At 52.0% G+C, this 18,640-nt stretch overlaps 1 protein-coding gene across 4 annotated transcripts in view; it reads left to right on the plus strand.

Moving 5' to 3' along the window:
* Positions 1–362: 362 nt before the first annotated feature.
* The window catches only part of SNX8 (sorting nexin 8), a 39,208-nt gene continuing 20,930 nt past the window's right edge, over positions 363–18,640 (plus strand). The window contains exon 1 of one of the 4 annotated variants that reach the window (XM_045993790.1): positions 363–468. In XM_045993790.1, coding sequence (XP_045849746.1) covers positions 363–468 — 106 coding nt within the window. Of the gene's footprint in view, positions 469–17,969; positions 18,060–18,360; positions 18,396–18,640 lie in introns of those variants that run through there. The other 3 variants (XM_045993793.1, XM_045993791.1, XM_045993792.1) reach the window with 3 other exon arrangements.

Here is an 18,640-nt window from a genome sequence, read left to right on the forward strand (position 1 = left end):
AGTAAGGGGACAAGGGAGTGAGTGTGACGACCGGCGGCTGAACGAGTGGGCGAGCGGCGCCGGCTGCGAGCCCGCGGCGGGAAGCTGGAGCGCGGGCGGGAGCGCGGGCCAGGCCTCAGGGTGGCCGCGTGGCCGGGGCGGGGCGGGGCGGGGCGTTGAGGGGCCGGACTAGGGGCGTGGCAGGCCTGGGATGGGCGTGGGGAAGTCAGGCAAGGGGCGTGGCAGGCCCGGAGCGGGTGTGGCGCGGCCGGACAAGGGGCGTGGCGAGGGCGTGACTGGGCTGGACCAGGGCGGGGCGTGCGAAGGTGGGCGTGGCGCAGCGGGCCGCCCGGCGCGGAGGAAGTCACGTGGCTCGCGCTCACATGACTGGCGGCGTGATGGACCGGCTGCCCGGGGAGCCAAGCGCGGCGCCAGTCGCGGCGGCAGCTGAGGCGGAGGCTGACGAGGAGGCGGACCCGCCGGCGGCAGGTACGGCTGGCGGTCCCCTTGCTATCGCGCCCGGTCCTGGCCCCCCACCCCGTGACCCTGCGGCCCTCGGCTCTTTGGCTGCGCGCTGGCGCCCCGCGCGCCCCTGCCACGCTGCGGAGCGCGCCGCGGGCCCGGGGACCCGAGCACCTGCTCAGGTTTGTCCCGGCCGCGCCTCCCTATGCAAGCCCCTCGGGGCGGAGGCCCGTCCCCCAGTTCCCCAGTACCCCCACTCCGCTCCCCGCGGTGCCGCCCCGGCCCGCCGCGTGGGGCGCAGCCCCGGCACTTGGCGGGGCTCGGACAAGAAATCGCGCCGGCCAGGATTTGTGAGTTCCTATCCGCAGCCCGGACAGATTTCACCCTCCAGCGCTTCTGCCCCAGGGGATGAGCGTCAGCACGGAAAAGCGTGAGCGAGGCTTGGCTTTTCTAGGTTGCTCCCTGTTCAAAAGTTCCCCGCTGTAGTCCTCTAACTGGAGAACGGTTGCAGGGGCGATGTTGGTTGGAGTTGCTGCTGCTGCTTGGAGCGGGTTGGGATGGGGCAGGAGGCTGAGGGACTCCGCCTGGGGAGAGGGTCTGGCGAGGTGTCCCCTGGAGGGCTCCCAGAGTGTTTATTCATTAGGGAGAGAAGGCTGGGTAGCTGCGGGTGTTGCTGGTGGGCATTGGACTGGGCCCATTGATGTGAAAGCTTGTGGGTGAGTCTGCGTTTGGAATGAAGTCCCGCACCTCCAGAATTGGTTTTTAGTTATTTTTCATTTCATTTGTAGCCGTGTAAGGGGAAGCATGTGATGACTCTTGCTGTTGTTTAGAACACTGTGTTCTCGAGGTCACACATTTGAGCCTGGTGTGGGCAGTCCACCTCACCCGTCCCAGGGCCCCAGCCTGGACCCCTTGGCTGGTCACTCTTGGGAATGGGAGGCTGTCATTGGCTTATTATCGCTGGGATTATGAAACAGTTCCCAGTTGCTGGATGTGGTGGGGCCTCGGGGGTCTCTTTGTAGGCATGGGTGCTGTGGCAGACTTGTCCCGTGGGACTCAGCCACTGGCTGCCATTTGTGGATGGCACGAGCTCTCAAGCTTGCGCTCCCTGTGACTCGGGCGGAATAACCATGGTAGTTGGCTTTCTTTGGGGCTGTGGTGATTTTATTAGGCGTGCTTACCCTGCAGACAGTGTAGCACCTGTTTACAGAGTGCTGTCCTATAGCCAGGTGAGTCTCCAAGTGGGGTTCATGGACTGTTGGGATATGCCCTGTCATTTCATTCCATTTAAAACCCTTTGACTGTCCTATCAGGAGGTGAAGTGGTGGAACAAACCTTTTCTTTTAAAGATTTTAAATCTTTTAAAGATTTTAGTCATTTGAGGGAGAAAGAGAACGAATTGGGTGAGGGGCAGAGGGAGAAGCAGACTCCCCACGGAGCAGGGAGCTGGCTTTGGGGCTCCATCCAAGGACTCCGGGATCATGACCTGAGCTGAAGGCATACACTTAACCGACTGAGCCACCCAGGTACCCCAGAACAAACCTTTTTTACACTGGGGTAAATAAAACCCAGAAGCAAGTGACTTGGCCAAAGTGGGCAAGTATTAAGGAGGCATGTCCGGGTGGGAGTCATGGCTGGGGCGGGCGGCGGGGTGGTGGAGTCAGAAAACCTAGGGTTTGAGGCTGAGTCTTGACCGTAGACCATGAATGTCTATCTCACACCGTAACCAAGGCTGATTTTGATTTGTTGAAGGGTTTGTGCTTATGAGTGTAGAATGGAGTTTCTCTCTGGTATTCCGTCCATATAGGCAGAACCTGCTCGTGATATTGTAGGAACTGTGAGGTCTAGGTCTTTGTAGCGCCTTTGGGATTGTCAGAGAAAATGGTGTTCTCTGGTTTTCGGCATTAGATAGTCTTATAGTCTAATGCTTTGGAGCTCAATCTGTGAATGTAACTTTCAATTGTATTCAAATGTAATTTTGTAATTCAAATTACATTTCAAATGTAACTTCCAATTCAGCAATATATGGATAAATGGGTTTTCTTAAAAAAAATGTAGAACAGTATCCATTAAGTGAAAATCTCACACTGATTGCTATCACTGTCTTTTTACAAGAGGGGACGTTACTGGTTTGGGATGGATTCTCTCCTGTTTTTATGTTTTATACGTATATGGACTTAGGAAACGTGGATCTCCTCAAGCACATGTACCCACGTTCCCCTAAGTCAGTGTATTAGTTTTCTGCCACTGCTGTAACAAATTACTACGAATGTGGTGGCTTAAACAACATGAATCTGTCATCTCACAGATCTGTATAGAGGTTAGTAGTCCAGAGTAGGTTTCCCGGGGCTAGTATCAGGTGTGGGCAGGGCTGCGTTCCCCTGGAGGCCCCAGGGGAAAATCCATTTTCTGGCCTTTCTAGCTTGCACATGCCTCCCAGATTCCTTGGCTGTTGGCTCCCTTTCTCCAGCAACCATGGGTCACGTCTTTCTTAGGCTGTTGTTTTTCTGGTTTCCCTTTTCTTATTTACTTCTTCCACTTTTGAGGACCCCTGGACGACATTGGACCCACCTGGATAATCCACACCCTGTGGCTTATTTTAAGGGCCTCTGGCTGGCCACCTGCATTCCATTTGCTGCTACCTTAGTTCCCCTTTACCGTGGAAATGACAGATTCCGTTTCCAGGGCTGAGGTTGTGGACCGCTTTGGGGGGGGCATTATTATGCCTCCCACGAGCAGTGGGAGTGGCATTCTTGGTTTGTGGGGTGTGCATATCTTTCATCTTAACAGACACCCACCCCTTATCCTCTTGGCGGGTCCTGCCAGTTTGCCCCGTGACCGTAGTGTGCCATGTTAAGAACATCACTTCCTCATAACCTCCTGGACGCTACCTACAATTCTTACAAACTCCCTTCAGACTTACAATCAGAAAGTGTTTCATTTCTGTTTGGACCTCATTTCCTCTAGTGTTATTGGGGTTTAGTTGCTTGTCACAGTTTCATCTTGTGTGGCCTCTCTGAACGCACCATTCGTGTCTCCTGCTCATTTTTTGAGGAGTGTGTCTTTTCCCTTATTGATTTGTCGCGTGCATTTTTTCATTTTGAACACACGCCCTTTGGGGATTTTGTGTTAAAATTGTTACTATCATAATGTCTGATGGGAACATCCTGTTCTCTGTGCAAGATGAGATTTAATTTCAGGGCCTGTTGGGAGGTTCTAAAGCTCAGCATTTGGGACACAGTTAGAATGGCAAGGAATGAATGTGAGAGATGCGTGACTGTAATTGGAGTTTTTGAGATTGCCCTAATAAAAACACACACACACGACTGCTGCGTATCGCGGCCCCGCTTTCTGCAATCCGATGGACCTAAGTTGGTCTTGAGAACACGGGGGAACCAGCTTCACTTCTGTTGGAGTGGCTCACTTGATGGCATTCCATACATTCCATCTGGTTAAGAAGCTCCCAGCCATTTGTCTCCTGGTTTTCTCTGGGGTCACGGCTGAGCTCTGCTCATCATCCGAGCTCCTGCACACGGGCACCCACCTTCTCTGCATGCCTGGCCGATTTCCTTGCTCTCTTGGCCCCGCCACCACCCCTCGCCAGCTTCTTCTCTGGGTGTGCATTTGTCAGAATTCATTGAGCTGTCACATAACATGTATGCATATGGGTTAAATTATACCTCAGTGTGCTGTTTGCATTCTGGGAAAAAACTCTTCCTGTCCATCCTCCTTGCCATCATTACACACATTTTGGTTGTAAGCTCCCAGTAGTAAACTATTATTTTTCTTCACCTCCCAGGATCTAGAGTAAGATCTGCTCTGTAGAAAAGGCTGAGACGTTTGAAAAGAATTTTTATCGGAAGTTTTTTTAAGGATAGTATTGCATTTTCATTTGATAACAGTAGCGTGGAAATATGATTTAAGTTTGCTTTGCTGGCCTTTCAATGCTCTCCTACAGACATACACAATTTGCAAGGTAAAATGTGTCAATTTGAAGAAAGAGGAACTAACGGAATCAGTATTATGTAGAACAGATTTGCCAGAATTTGTGGTTAGCAAGAAAGTGATGTGTTCCGGGTGGGGGAATTCTGTTTTGGTATTTTTTTCCTTCCTAAGAAACAGGCAACACAAAAAGAGATGTTTGCTCGTCCTGCTTGCTGGGGAGAGACTGGAGGGGTGGTCTGGGTGTGAAGTGGGGCCGGCCGGCGGCGCAGGGGGACGCCTGGCCCCCAGAGTATGTGGAGAGCGTGACTCTTGATCCTGTTACCCTCTAAGGAGCTGTTTTCGCGCTCTCTGTGTTTTTATTATAGAATCACTCAAAAACCGTAACCAGACTTCAGCAGTAGAAGCTCTTTGTTGAAACAGTCAGGAATGAAATACCCTGTAGCCCAGGGGCCTCAGGATGGCTGAGATACATGTCCTGTCTGTCGTTTGGCTCATGGGGGACTCTGATGCCACACTTGACGTTTTCTGTTGGCTGGGTTGCCGGAGGGGAGCCCACTGGCTCTTTCTGCCTGTGGAGCGGTGTTTGGTGGGTTTTTGAGGACTCCTGACCCGTTTGGAGGTTGTGTGCTCAGCAGAGTCAAAGGGAAATTAGGTGATGCTGGATTAATTCCAGGGAAGCTTGGTACGGACTGGAGAGACTTGCGGGTTAGAAGTCCGTTTATGTGGGTCTCCCGAGAACCTTTCATACCTGATTTGTGCTGGTAAAGTTTGCTCACCACAAGTCTTACCAGTGAGTTGTAATCAAACCAGTAAAATTGCACTGTTGTCAGAGAGTTGGCACTTGGAGGAGAATGTTTGTTGTACAAGAACGTAACTGCCAGTACAGACTTTTGATAAACAGAGAACTCACCAATAATTCTGCCAGTTCAACACAACCGCTGTATTTTGGCGTTGTGAGCATCATGGCTGTCAGCTGTATGTGGTAAATACAGTGTGGGGCCGTAAACAGGTTTCCTTTCTGATTTTCTTAACGTTTCTTTTCTCCAATTTATTTTATTGTAAGGTTAGGGTATATCCTACGTATATAAAATATGTTTTAATTGACCTTTTGCTACCGGTGAGGCTTACAGCCAACAGCGGGCAGTGCATGGGTAAGTTTTTGGGGAGTCAGAAGTTACATGTAGATTTTCAGCGGTGCAGGGGGTGGGGTTATGCCCCTCACGCCCATGTTGCTTGAGGGTCAACTTTATTTCCTTTCTCCTGTGCATATGTTTTTTACGTGGCTGTCCTCATAGTGTATGTACCCCTTATAGCCTGGCCTTTCCACTGAACATTCTTTCTATGCTGCAAAAAAACAGCTTTCATCATTGCCTGTTGAAATACTGCGTGCCCGGCATCAGGCTGTCTGTTGGTGCTGCTGAAGTGCTGATGTCCTACAGTTTGTGTTCAAGACACTCTTGCCGTGTTTTATCAGAAAATGGTTCTTTGAATTGAACCAGGGTTAAAACTTGCCCTCCAGCTTGCACTTGGTCAGTGGTCTGTGTCCCACGAAGCTAGTTTGCCACCTCACAGGTGACGCCGTTACCCGCTGTGTAGCCGAATCAGAGGCTCTGTGAGCTCGGTTGCCTGGCTTTGAGAACAGGGAGAAGCCCTTGGGTGACCTCTTTGGGGCCCTTTGCAAATGTCAGAACTGAGTCCCCCTGCCCTCCGCTGAGGGGCTCCAGAGAAGCCAGAGAAAACACACACATTGGTGAGCCAGGTTTCTGTCAAGTTAAAAAACATGCAGAGTTCAACTCTGTTGCATAGGATGCTTCCTTGCATGGTGAATCTATGAATGAAGAGCACGCAAAACGCCATGAAAAGTTGGCAGTGGTCGCTCTGGTAGGAGAGAGGGGGGGTTTGACCTCCAAGGCATACAGGGCGGGGGTGGGGGTTCAGGTACTGCTGGTCTTTTAATGGTCCACCTGGGTGTATGTTGGAGATAGTTTTGTTACACGGCCCGTAGCCATGTCACAGCCTTGTGGTGTTACCTGTTTCTCATGGGAAACGTGGAAGGAAACCCTGCGATCCCAAGCCGCCAGGCGCCCTAGCTGGGCACAGGGTGTCTTGTTCTAACGTGGTTTTGTAGGCATTTTGAACTCTCTTGGGTTCTACTCTAGTTAATATTGGAAATGTATTTGTGGTGAAATACATGTGTGATTGTGTCAACATCAGAATCAATGGAGAATCCTGCCCTGAATCAGCAGGAGCCCCCCCCCCCCCCCCCCCCGGCCCCGTCCTGGCTTCCACTGTTTCTGATGTCTGTGTCTGGATGCTACCGGCGCTGGTGAGTTCAGCAGTTTCCGTGGGTCCTGGGAAAAGAAAAGCAGCAACCCAGACCTAAGGGCTGCTGGCCTGTGTTGCAGCTGGAGAGCTGTCTGGGGACGTCACCAGCAGTTCCCAGGATGTCCTTGGCCAAGGCCATCTACCATAAAGGAATCCGGCGATAGTCATGACTTAGCACTGTTAATCGTCTTGGGGACAGTAAGGTCACCTCCCAGCTCCTGAGAAACGTCCCTCACTGCTGGGTTTTCGCACCAGTGGGAGATTGAAGGTTGCGTTTGCTGCTCTTCCGAGGGAGGCTTGTAGGTGCAGTTCTGTATCTCGGGGCATCTCATGTGCCACAGGCCTTCCTTCTCGCGACAGACAGTGAAGGCAGGAGTCCCTGCAGAGTTTAGAGGTTAGCTGTGACCCGTGGAAGTGGCATGTTTCCCGAGATGGACCTGGTCACAAGTAGACAGTATCCCGTCTTCTCCCTCCTGGCGGAAGGGGCTTCCACGGAGGGCAGTCTTCACAGAGCAGAGGACGGGTTGTGTTGCTGAGGAAGCCTTGCACACGGCTTCCTGTGTGTCAGACGCTATGGTGGGGTGTCACGGAGGAGATGCTGTGACCCTCACAGTCACCCTGCGGAGTCAGCTGTTTATCACACTCCCACTTTACGGATGGGGAAACTGAGGCGGCAGCAGTCCCGTTGCTGGCCTGGGACCCGAGAGTGGGATTCACACGCAGCTGAGCGTGTGGCTCTGGTTCGGAAGCGGTAGGTGTCACCTCCTTGATCCAGTCTCCCACGGGCTTGTGTCGTGATCGCGCCTTTCACGAGTCTCCCCCAGGGTTCCCTTAAGCAGCCTTCCTGGCCGTGAACTTCCCCTCTTTTATGCACAGCGAGATTGTTCTATGTGACCATTCTCGAAATACTACGGAGGACCATTCATCGTGGGATGTCGCCTTTCTCTCTTCAGGAAGGGGGTGCACATTAGATAGTATGGCGGGATGACTGCAGGAGGTGTGTATATGGGCGGTGGTAGTTTTGCGGGAGAACCGTGACCCTCGTGGTTTGCACGTGGGCCTGGGCTCCGCGCGTCGCTATCGGAGCCCCAGTTGACTCTGGGGAGCGAGGGGTCAAGGTTGAATGGAGTGTGTTTCTTCCCGCTGAGCGGGATGTGACAGCGTTCAAAAACAAATTTCGGAATCACGGCCGAGTTCCTCCTCTCATGAAGACACTCAGATGATCCAAGCGAACGGATTCTGGAGTCTTGTGGCAGCAGACAGCAGAGTGCAGTCCTGCCTTCTCTGCACGGAAAACTGGGTCTCCATGTTCAGTGCACATTTGGCTGTGCGGGCAAGACTGACTACATACTTCTCTCACTGTGACATTCTTCCCAATTCCTAGTTTGTTCATGCCAGTTTCCAGGGCGTTCCTTTCTCCTGTTGATGAATGGCATTCCTGGTTGTCGACCCCGCGGGCGCTGGCTGGCAAGGACCTCGTCTTACTTTTTGTGGTTCCTTCCATAGACCAGTTGAGGTTTGTTCAGATGGATTTAATTGTATCTCACTTGGCTTATAATACGAGTGACTGCTTGGAATTTTATTAGTGGAGCCTCATTTGGTTGTGAATGCAGGCTTTTTAGCCTTCGCTGGGATAGAGACGCACTTAGGCCTGCGGGATGTTTTGGAATATTTTCACTTCCACGGCAAGAGATCCTAGAAAACCTGAGTCACTTTCAGGCTGAACTAACCAGACCCGGGGTGAGGGTTTAAAGAAAGAATAAAAACCAAAACCAGATTGAATTTGGTTAAAGAGAGAGAGCATGATTCTTTTTGGAATTTTTGAACTCCTTCTTTGTAAGTTATTCTAAGATTCCTCAAATTAGCTAAAACAGTATTCCTTTTAAACGCTGGGAAAAATCTCTGGGCCTCCCCACATGTAAACATTCCAAAAGTGAGAGACCGAAGAGGTTTTTTGAGGAATAAACCCAACTTGAATGGGGCCCTTTCAGAAGCAGGTTTGGTGAGCTTCATGGAGAAGCAGAGATCAGGCGGCCCCTGTGCTGGTTCCTCCTGCTCCAGTTTGAGTCAGAGGAAGTCATCTGAGAGGTGACTGTTTTTGGCACTCAGCTTCAGTTTTGTGATGTCTTCAGGAAACAGACCCGTGATTTTTTTTTTTCCTTTCTGTGGTTTGGTCTCTTGCATCTCCCTTGGAAAGGGGTAGCCCTCACAGCTGAGAATATCCTATTTGTGTGTGAGTGGCTCTCCTGTGTCCCGAGATCCCCGGGGCCATCCGCGATCTGTTTGTGATTAGCACGGAACTTCAGGCGTTTTCGCTATCATGGTGCAGAGCCCAGTGCTGGCGGCCATGAGCACACCAGGCCTGCAATTTGCTTGGTCTGGGGTTTGATCTGAAAGCTCCATGTCTGATCTGTAGGTCCTTTGGAAGAGAAAAGCTGGAGCACCAGGCACCGTGCTAGCTGCTTTCACATACCTTCTTAAGAAAAAAATTCTTGCAACCGGACAGTGATGTCGATGGTATGGTCGCCATCTTAGGGACGAGAAAACTGAGTGAGGTGAGGGAGGTGAGCTGTTGGTTCACAGTCACATAGGAGTCAGTGACGTGTGCTGAGACCATCTGAGCTCTGGCTCCGGGCATGGGGTGTGCCTGTCCCTGCTCCTCTCCCTGTGAGTCAGGGAGCTAGCACGGAATTGGACATCATCAGGTAGCCTGGTGCGGGTTCTGGCTCCGAGAGACTCAGCTGGCCAGCTCTGTGACCTTGGGCTGGCCCTGCTGCCAGCTGAGCCTCGTTTTCACATCTGTAAAGTGGGACCAGCACCTGCTTACGGGGTTCTCTAGGGCTAAGGAGTGAATGTGAAGCATTCAGTAAGGTTCCAGACAGAAAGAAATGTGTACATTGGGAATGGCCCCAGTTTGAATGGTGGTGGGTACTGCACGCGGCTGTCCGGATGGCCGGCTTCATCCCTGTCTTTGAATTCGAGGGAAGAGTTAGGGGAGTGGGGAGACACATTTATTAAGGGCAACTCTGTTTGCTTTGCGCATTCAGTGGCTGCGTCTCGTTCTGACTTGTAGCTTCCTGGTCACAGGGGCGACAGGGACCCCATGGGCCGCTGCGAGTTTCTGTGGCCGCGTCGCCAGCTGGACTTTTCTGCTTGAGCCTGGAACAACTGGAGGGTTTCACAGGTGGATGATTTTCCCCGTCTTGGTAGACACCTTCATTCAAGGTCGCAGGCCACTGTGTTCCAGGCACGGCGCTGGCGGCGAGAGGCAGTTTGTATCCACAAGCTGGAGAGAAGAGCGGGAATTCGTAACACATGTGACAGCCTCACTGAGGTCTCAGTCACACACACCTAATTCTCCCATTTGAAATCTCCAATTTGGTGGTTTCAGTGTATTCATGGAAGTGTGCAGCTGTCGCTGGCCTCAGTCTTCAGGCCTTCTTGTCTCCCCCGGGAGGAACCCCAAAGCCTTCATGGTCAGTCTTCATTCCCCAGTCCCTCTCCTCCTAGTCTAGGCGCTGTTGATCTTTCTGCCCCTACGGATTTGCCTCTTCTGGGGCATCATGTAAGCAGACACCTGTGTGTACGTGTGCCTTGGTGCCTCACTTCCTTCACTGAGGGTCAGGTTTATCCACGGGGTAGCACGGACCGGTGCGCTGTCACGCTGTGTGGCTGCGTGGCGTCCCATCTTATCGAGACTGTACCTTACCCATTCATCGGTCGGTGGACATGTGGGCTGTTGTCACGTTTTGGCTGTTGTGAGTAGTGCTGCTGTGCACGTCCATGCACCCTTATTTGTGCAGACACAGTTTTCATTCCTGGCAGTGGAATGACCGGGTCCGATGGCAGCCTCTCTCTGACCCTTGGAGGGATTGCTGGACTGTTTTCCAGCAAGTACATGGGCTCCAGTTTCTCCATGTCCTCACCAACACTTGTTAGTGCCTCTTGTTTATTTTTCTTTTTTATGCCTGTCTTTTTGATTATCGCCATCCCAGTGGGTGTGAGATGGAATCTCATTGTGGTTGGGTGTCTTTTCATGTGCGTATTGGCCTTTCCTGTATTTTTTGGGGAAATGTGTATTCAAATCGTTCATCCATTTTTAAAATTAGGTAGTTTGCCTTTTTACTTTTTAGTTCATTTTATTTTATTTTTTGGGTAGTTTTATTAAAAAAAAAAACATGAGTTTTAAGAATTTCTTTGTATAGGGGCGCCTGGGTGGCTCAGTGGATTAAGCCGCTGCCTTTGGCTCAGGTCATGATCTCAGGGTCCTGGGATCGAGCCCCGCATCGGGTTCTCTGCTCCGCAGCGAGCCTGCTTCCTCCTCTTTCTCTGCCTGCCTCTCTACCTACTTGTGATCTATCTCTCTGTCAAATAAATAAATAAAATCTTTAAAAAAAAAAAAAAAGAATTCTTTGTATATTCTAGACACACACCCGTTATCAGATCCGCGATTCCTCCGTGTTTCCCCCCATTCTGTGCGTTGTCTTTCAGCTTTCTTCACGGTGTCTAGCAGCAGGACAGCCTTTAATTTTGATGAAGTCCAATTGATCTCTCTTTTTTTTTTTTAAGATTTTATTTATTTATTTGACAGAGATTACAAGTAGGCAGAGATGCAGGTGGACAGAGAGGGGGAAGAAGGCTCCCTGCTGAGCAGAGAGCCCAATGTGGGGCTTGATCCCAGGACCCTGAGATCATGACTTGAGCTGAAGGCAGAGGCTTAACCCACTGAGCCACCCACGCGCCCCCAGTTGATCTCTTTTGTTCTTTTGTTGTTTGTGATTTTGGTGTCAACGGCTAAGAAGGCTTTGCCTCACTCCAGGTCAGGAAGATCTGGTTCTGTATTTTCTGCTCAGAGTTGGCAGTTTTAGAGCTCTCAAAATGGACCCTGGACCTGCATGTTTTAGTTCTCGTGTGTGGTGTGTGGCTGGGTTCCAGCCACGTTCCTGCGCACGCAGAACGCACAGGCGGCACGTGCTGAGTGCACCCCCCCCCCGGCTTGGCAGCGTCGGGGAGCCCAAGCTCCCTGAGCTGGGGTGGGGACATGGTGAATGTTCAGGGGTGGGAGAAGCCTGTGGGTGAGACGTGGAGGCTCGGCAAGGAGGTTCAGCCTGGAGAGTAGGAAAGGATCACGAGCCTCTTCACGGAGCTTTGGAATACGCTTGCTGTTACAGGAGTGTTTGAACCGAGCTTTGGAGAGGATTCAATTCCGAAATTCTCGGCTAAGAAGTACCCGAGTACTTGGAAGGACCTGAAGAGATTGTTTATTTTTACTTTGCTTCAAGGTAAAAACACTTGAACCATTGCAGGAAGATGAAAACCTTTCTTCTCTTACTGTGCAGGTTCACTATCCGTATGGCGCGTTACGGCTTTGTACAATCAGCGTTTTTGCCTTAGTTACTCTGGGGAACAGTGGCAATGGCTGCAGTTGGCCAGGAGGCCATGATGGGGGTGGGGAGGTGCTGCCAGTGTGAGCGGTCCCTGCTCGGGGCTCACCACGGCGGTGTGTAGCTCACTGAGTCAGGGTTCCTGTCGCCGGGGGGACCTCGATGAGATTTGGTGCGGACGAGTGGGCAATAGGCTGCTTCCCTGCCCACGAGAGCAGAGCGGGCCTCCATTTCTGTATGTGGCTTTCTTGCTCACGGGACTTTGAGGACTTTCATTGAGGCAGCAAGTGATTCCTGCGCACTTATTGTGCACTGCAAGCCATTCTTGATCACCGGGACGCCACGTATGGGTCGAGAGGGTGCAGGCCTATTTTTCTGGAGAGGATGGTCTTGTCGGGGGAGGCGGACAGTTTCCAGACGCACTGAACCAGTGACTGTGTTTGCACGTGGAGGGGGGAGAGGGGACAAGTTGCAGTTGTCTCCGAGTACACGTCATGGGAAAGTGGTGTTGGTTCCAGGATTCAAAGGAGGTGAAAGAGCTGGCCTGCGGGTGGCCGGGGAGGGGGTGGCCCCCGCAGGCGAGCAACAGCATGCAGACTCCAAGCGGCAGGTGCCTGCTGTGGCTAGAGAGAGGCGAGCGGAGGGGCGGCAGGACTGGAGTGTCTGCTGGTTGAGAAGAGAGAAAGGGACACTTGTGGGGGGCTGGAGGGGCAGGTGTGAGGAAACCTTGCACAAGGATCTGTTCCCCTCCGGGATTGCCATGCTGATCACAGGCAGGAAGCTAAAATTTCAGTGTCTTCAGTCTTCCTTTCTCTCTCTCTATTTTTTTCCTTTGAGAGAGAGAGAGTGCGCGCACATGTTTAAGTGGGGGCAGAAGAAGAGAGAGAGAATCTTAAGCAGACTCTGCACTGAGCAGGGAGCCCAACATGGGCCTCGATCCCAGGACCCCCGGGATTGTGACCTGAGCTGAAGCAGAGTCAGACCTTAACCGATGGAGCCACCCAGGCACCCTGGTTTTCTCTTTTTAATGCCACTGTCGTACATCTGGGATTACTGAGGTCACTGCACCAATGCTCAGAAGAGGGTTTCTTTTCCTTTTTTTTTTTTTTTTTTAAGATTTTATTTATTCATTTGACAGAGAGACACAGCGAGAGAGGGAGCACAAGCGGGGGAGTGGGAGAGGGAGAAGCTCTCTCCGCTGAGCAGAGAGCCCTGATGTGGGGCTTGATTGCAGGACCCTGGGATCATGATCTGAGCCGAAGGCAGACACTTAATGGCTGAGCCACGCAGGCACCCCAAGAAGAGGGTTTCTGAAAAAAAGTCTTACTCAACATGGGTGTGTATAAAAGCCATCCAGGGAAGAGTCCATTGGCAGGAAAAAAACGTAGCATTCTCTAGGAACTGATGCTAAAGATAGAATAAAAAATAGAGCAGAATGTTTTGTGAATGAGGCTGTTCTTCATGCATTTTCAGTAGCTGGGAACAGTTAGTGGGAGACTGGCTCCCTGATTTTTTAGTTGCATATCTGAGATCTTGTGCAATCACTCCAGGTTCTTAGGAAGACAGAAGAGTGGTTGTTAGGTAAAAAATCAAGATGAAAAGATGATTTGCTGGCAGCCGTGGTGGAGAAGTGTAGGCCCTACCGGAATGGTGAGGGGGAAGCAGGTGAGATGCCTGGGTGTGAGGCAGCCGGGCCTCTTGCTGATGGGAGTGCGATGTGGCTCAGTTGCTCAGGGAGCTTGGAAGTACTGGCCAAGCTGGACCCGTGAACTCCAGGAACCCGGGGACCTCACTGTAAGGACCGTGCCCAGCAGAAGGGAGTGTACGTGGCCCCCCGCCGTGTGCCAAGCGCTCCTGGCAGCGCCACGCGTCCAAAGGAAACCCGGCAGCTAGCCAGGTGTCCAGCAGTGGAACAAGAAGCTAGACTGCAGCCTGAGCCCATGGTGGGGTCTGTAGCGGTGACTGTGGCACGCGGGGACACGGGTGGGCCTCATGCAGCATGCCCAGCGGAAGCAGGCAGAGTCGGGGGGTACTTATAGCCTGATGCCACTTACGCAACAACGGACCAAAGTTACGTGTGGGGCTGAAAGGTGGCAGTCACCTTTGGGGAGCGGAGGGGAGCCTATGTGTCCCCTCTCTCCGTCTAGGTGCAGCCATCTGCCAGGCACGGAGCCGAGCAGAGTTGATGTGTGCACTTGGTGCACACGTGCTCTCTTTGGGACGAAAACGCAAAGGGAATGATTACGTTTGTTGTATATGTGAAATACAGTACTCGCATGCGCTTTACGGATGCGTGTGGACACGTGGGAAGCATGCTGGCCTGCCTGCAGATGCTGCCCGCGGGCCTGGGGCAGTGGGTGCTGGCGGATGGCAGTGGTGGTGTGCCCTGTAATGTGTTTTCTGTAGCTGCCGTCTTTCCAGAAAAACACATGGCACAATGTTATCTTCCGTGAAATCTCCGTGGTGGATACACGGAGTCTGATAGTTTCTGTACTTTTATGTACGTTTGAAATATTTCACAACAAAAACAAACGTAAATGCATTTGTAGAGTACCCAAGAACAGAGCTTGATGAAAGGAGAACAGGGTTCGTGGTGATCGTGTTATGTGAGTGGCTAAGAGCCTAGGAGGTTTTTGCTTTTACAGAAAATTTGGAAGAGAAATGTGGTCATGTACACAGGTGGAAACACGCTTTGTGTGTAAAAATTCCCCTATGGGGTGCCTGGGTGGCTCAGTGGGTTAAGCCTCTGCCTTCGGCTCAGGTCGTGATCCCAGGGTCCTGGGATCGAGCCCTGCATTGGGCTCTCTGCTCGGCGGGGAGCCTGCTTCCTCCTCTCTCTGTCTCTGCCTGCCTCTCTGCCTACTTGATCTCTTTCTGTCAAATAAATAAATAAAATCTTTTAAAAAAGTCCCTATATGTTGTGGGTCTGTCCTTGTGGGGAGTATGTGCAAAGGGGAATCAGATGTGTGCACGCTGTAGGGGGAGCGGCATTCTTTCTCTTCTCTTTTTTTCTCGGTGGGGGGTACAGAGGGACAGAGAGAATCCCAAGCAAACTCTGCGTAGTGTGGATCCAGATGCGGGGCTTGATCCCAGGACCCAAGACCATGACCGGATCTGAAATCAGGAGTTGGGTCCCTCTGGAGTAGTTTTCTTTTTTAAAGTGTCATAATGGTCCATGAAGTAGGTTGGTAAGAGAAAGCTACATCTGAGCAGTAGCGAAGCTGGGGCCATGAGAGTTTCTGTGTGTCTGAGCTCCGAGTTACGAGGGTTGTTCATGGTGCTCCCTGGCCGTCCGCCTGCTGAGCTGTCACTTCTGAGGCCGTGGTCACCATAAGGACGAAGACACTGTTGCTTCCGTTTCCTGAGAACAGCTGAATTTCAGAAAAACAGAGTAGCTTAAGACAGTTGTGGATCAGATGTAGAAACCTGTTTTGTGAGCCTGAAGAGGAATATTCCTTTGAAAATCGGGGACCCTGCTAATTCCATTTCCTGTTATTTTGGTGGAAGAGTTGTCATCTGGAATGCCATTGGTCACTGCCCTCTCTGCTGATGCGTTCAAGCACGGTGGCAACACTTATGAACACCTGCCTCATTTTTGTCAGATTTTCCATGGGTCCAGGCAAGGTGCTGCGTTCCTTCCTCTGCTCATCCTTGTTCGCTGGAACTCAAACTGTAGCCCCCTTGACCAGCAGCCCCTGCCCCTGGGAGCTTGTTAGAAACTCATTTAGAAACTCAGGGTCTGAGGCCTCACCCTGGGACTCTGACGATGAGCCCAGCAGTCTGTGTGGGTTTTCACCTGTAAAACATCTGTGACCCACAATTCGAACCATTTTCAGGTGTGTAATTCGTGGCGGTAAGCACATTCACACTAGTGTGCAACTATCACCACCGTCTGTCTCCAGAACTTTCTCATCTTCCCAAATTGAAACTGTGTCCCCATGAAACACTGACCCCCCCCCCCCCCCCCCGCCCAGCCCCTGGCCCAGCTGTCCACTCTCTGTGTCTGTGATTTTGACGAGTTCGGGGATCTCCTATAAATGGGATCCCACAGTGTTTGTCCTTCTGTGCCCGGCTGCTTTCACCAGGCACTGAGGTTCATCTGTGTTGGGGCCGGTGCCAGGGTTCCTTCCTTTTTAAGGCTGAAACTATCCCACGGTGCGGACGGACCACGTCATGTGGTGACCACGTCATCTGCGGGACTTGGCTACTGGAACTTGTGGTGCGAATGACCCCTCTTCATGGTCCTGCTTCCAGTTCTTGCAGGGAGAGACCCAGCAGTGGGACTGCTGGTTACGGGGTGATGCCCACTCTGTTTGGAGGCTGGACCCCCGAGACTGTGCCGTCCCTCGCTGGCCCTTGTCCTGCCGTGTTCTGGTGAATGGGCGGCCGAGGATGGTGGTCGTGGTGGATCTGCGTGGTGGTAGAACCGTGAACTTGGGGGCCATCAGAACGTGTCCCAGTGCACCCTCCTACTAAACTCAGACAGTGGGAACCTTCCTCCCTGGCTGCCTCTGGGGGACGAATGACCTATCGAGATTTGGGAAAAGCCCTTGATGCTGGGAGGGGCTCTATGCAAGTGGTGAGAACCCCAGGCAGTTGTGGGGCTGAGCGTAGTTAGGGACACCTGCATGAGCTCCATGCAGCCCTGGGCATGGGTTAGTGTGTGTCCCTAGGGGTGGCTCCCGGGACTGGCTGGCCTGCACCCGCTGTGCAGCATCTCATGGCCTGTGACTTCTGCAGCCCTCGGTGCTTGCTGAGGCCGGCTTAGTGTGAAGTATGGGTGTGGCTCACCAGGCAAATCCTCTTGGTTTGCCAAAGCTCTGGCTGTGCTGAGTGAGTACTGGCCTGGTTATTAGCTGCTGTCAGAGCACGGGGAGCTAGCCGTCTCTGCGTGCGTGCCCCTGGTAGGACCGCCACCCACGCGCTCTGACAGAAATGTGTTGGGAGGGCTTGGTGTGTTGGACATTTCATTGTGTCTCATGGGTGGATAGCTGGCTTGGAGAATCACAGCATTTCAGAGCTGAGGGGATGCTGAAGACGGCTCACTGACTGGTACCCTTCGTGCACTGCGGAGAGGCAGAGGTGTGCACTGGGGGTCCCACGGGGCGCTGGTGGCTGGTTTGGGAGTGATGCCTGTTTCTCTGACGCCTGCCAGGCTGTCTGGCAGTAGCAAGGTGTCCGGAGGAGCGGGGCCTGAGCCTCACGAGCCCTGCCATGCGTTGAGGCCTTGGTCTGTGGCCGGCCTGGAGCCCAGCGCCCCAAACACCTGTTGTTAAGGGCAGTTGGGTCTACATTTTAGTCCATGGATGCCAAAGACTTTGAAGTTGAACACCAGAATTTGGAAAGGAGGCTGGGGGATTACGAGTGATTTCTAAGAGCTAGTTATTTTCAGCTCTGTTGTGTCGTTTCCCCACAAGGGCCACCGGGGCAAGGAGGAATCAGCCTGCGGGTCTGAGTCTGCGGGTGTGGGAGCAGCTTCCCTCCCAGTGGCTTGTGGGCGGCGTGTCCAGGCCAGGCCTTGTTCTGGACTGGGCTTCCGTTTGGGTCCGAACCCTACGGTTGAGCAGGTTGGTGCCAGAAGGGTTGGGGCCGGGAGGGCACACCGCTAGGGGGGCATCCGAGGGGTGGTTGTGGTCATCGAGGTGCACCGAGGGTAAGGGGCAGGCGTCCTTACCCCCATCTTACTGGTGATAAGTGGTGAGCTCAGGCAGTCACCTGCCTGGCCACGTGATGAGGAAGTGAGACACCGGATATCAGCACATGGGTCTCTGACGTCAGAACCCATCCTTCCAGCCCTTCGGTCTGGGGCCCAGCCGCCTCTCTCCTTGTCTGCGTCACCTGTCGGGGCTGGGTGGGCACGCAGTGTGTCTCTTTTATGAGAGTGTTGAGGTCCTGTCTGCCAACTTGACATTCACTCCCACAGAAAACCAGAGTCTCCCTCCACGTGTGCCCGCTCTTTCCGTGGTGAGTGGGCCATTACAGGACAGGTGGCTGAATGACAGGACCTGTTTTTCCTTCCTAAACGGTTTTGTTTTTAAAAAAAAAAAACATGGATGTCTTCATTCAGGAAGCGGATACTTGGGGCCATAGCTTCCTTAAAACTGAAGCTTCTCCGGAGGGGCTCTTCTTCCGGTGGCGGGACCCATCGGGAGCGCGTGCTGTGTCTGCAAGTTAAAAGATGCCACTTGGAGTCTGACTTGAAAAAAAAAATTTTTCTTTTTGTTTTTTTTTTTTTTTGTTCTGACTTTTAGCTTCTCCTGTGGTCAGAGTTCAGATTCTTCAGCAGCACATGACTATTTGGTAATCATTACTGAGCGTACGTTCTGTCTTGGGATATTATCTTACTTTAACCATCAGGAAAAGAACAAACCTAGTACGTGCTTGATAGCGAAAACTCCCTCTTACTTACAAATTTTATTTTATTTAATTAAATAAATTAATAAATTAATCAAAATTAATTAATTAATTAATTTAGTTTTTACTTACAAATTTTAGTCAAGACTTCTTGGTGCTTCCCAAATTATCTTTCCCTCATTACTTCTATC

This window comes from Meles meles, chromosome 21 (assembly GCF_922984935.1).
Source record: "Meles meles chromosome 21, mMelMel3.1 paternal haplotype, whole genome shotgun sequence".
Classification (NCBI taxonomy): Eukaryota; Metazoa; Chordata; class Mammalia; order Carnivora; family Mustelidae; genus Meles; species Meles meles.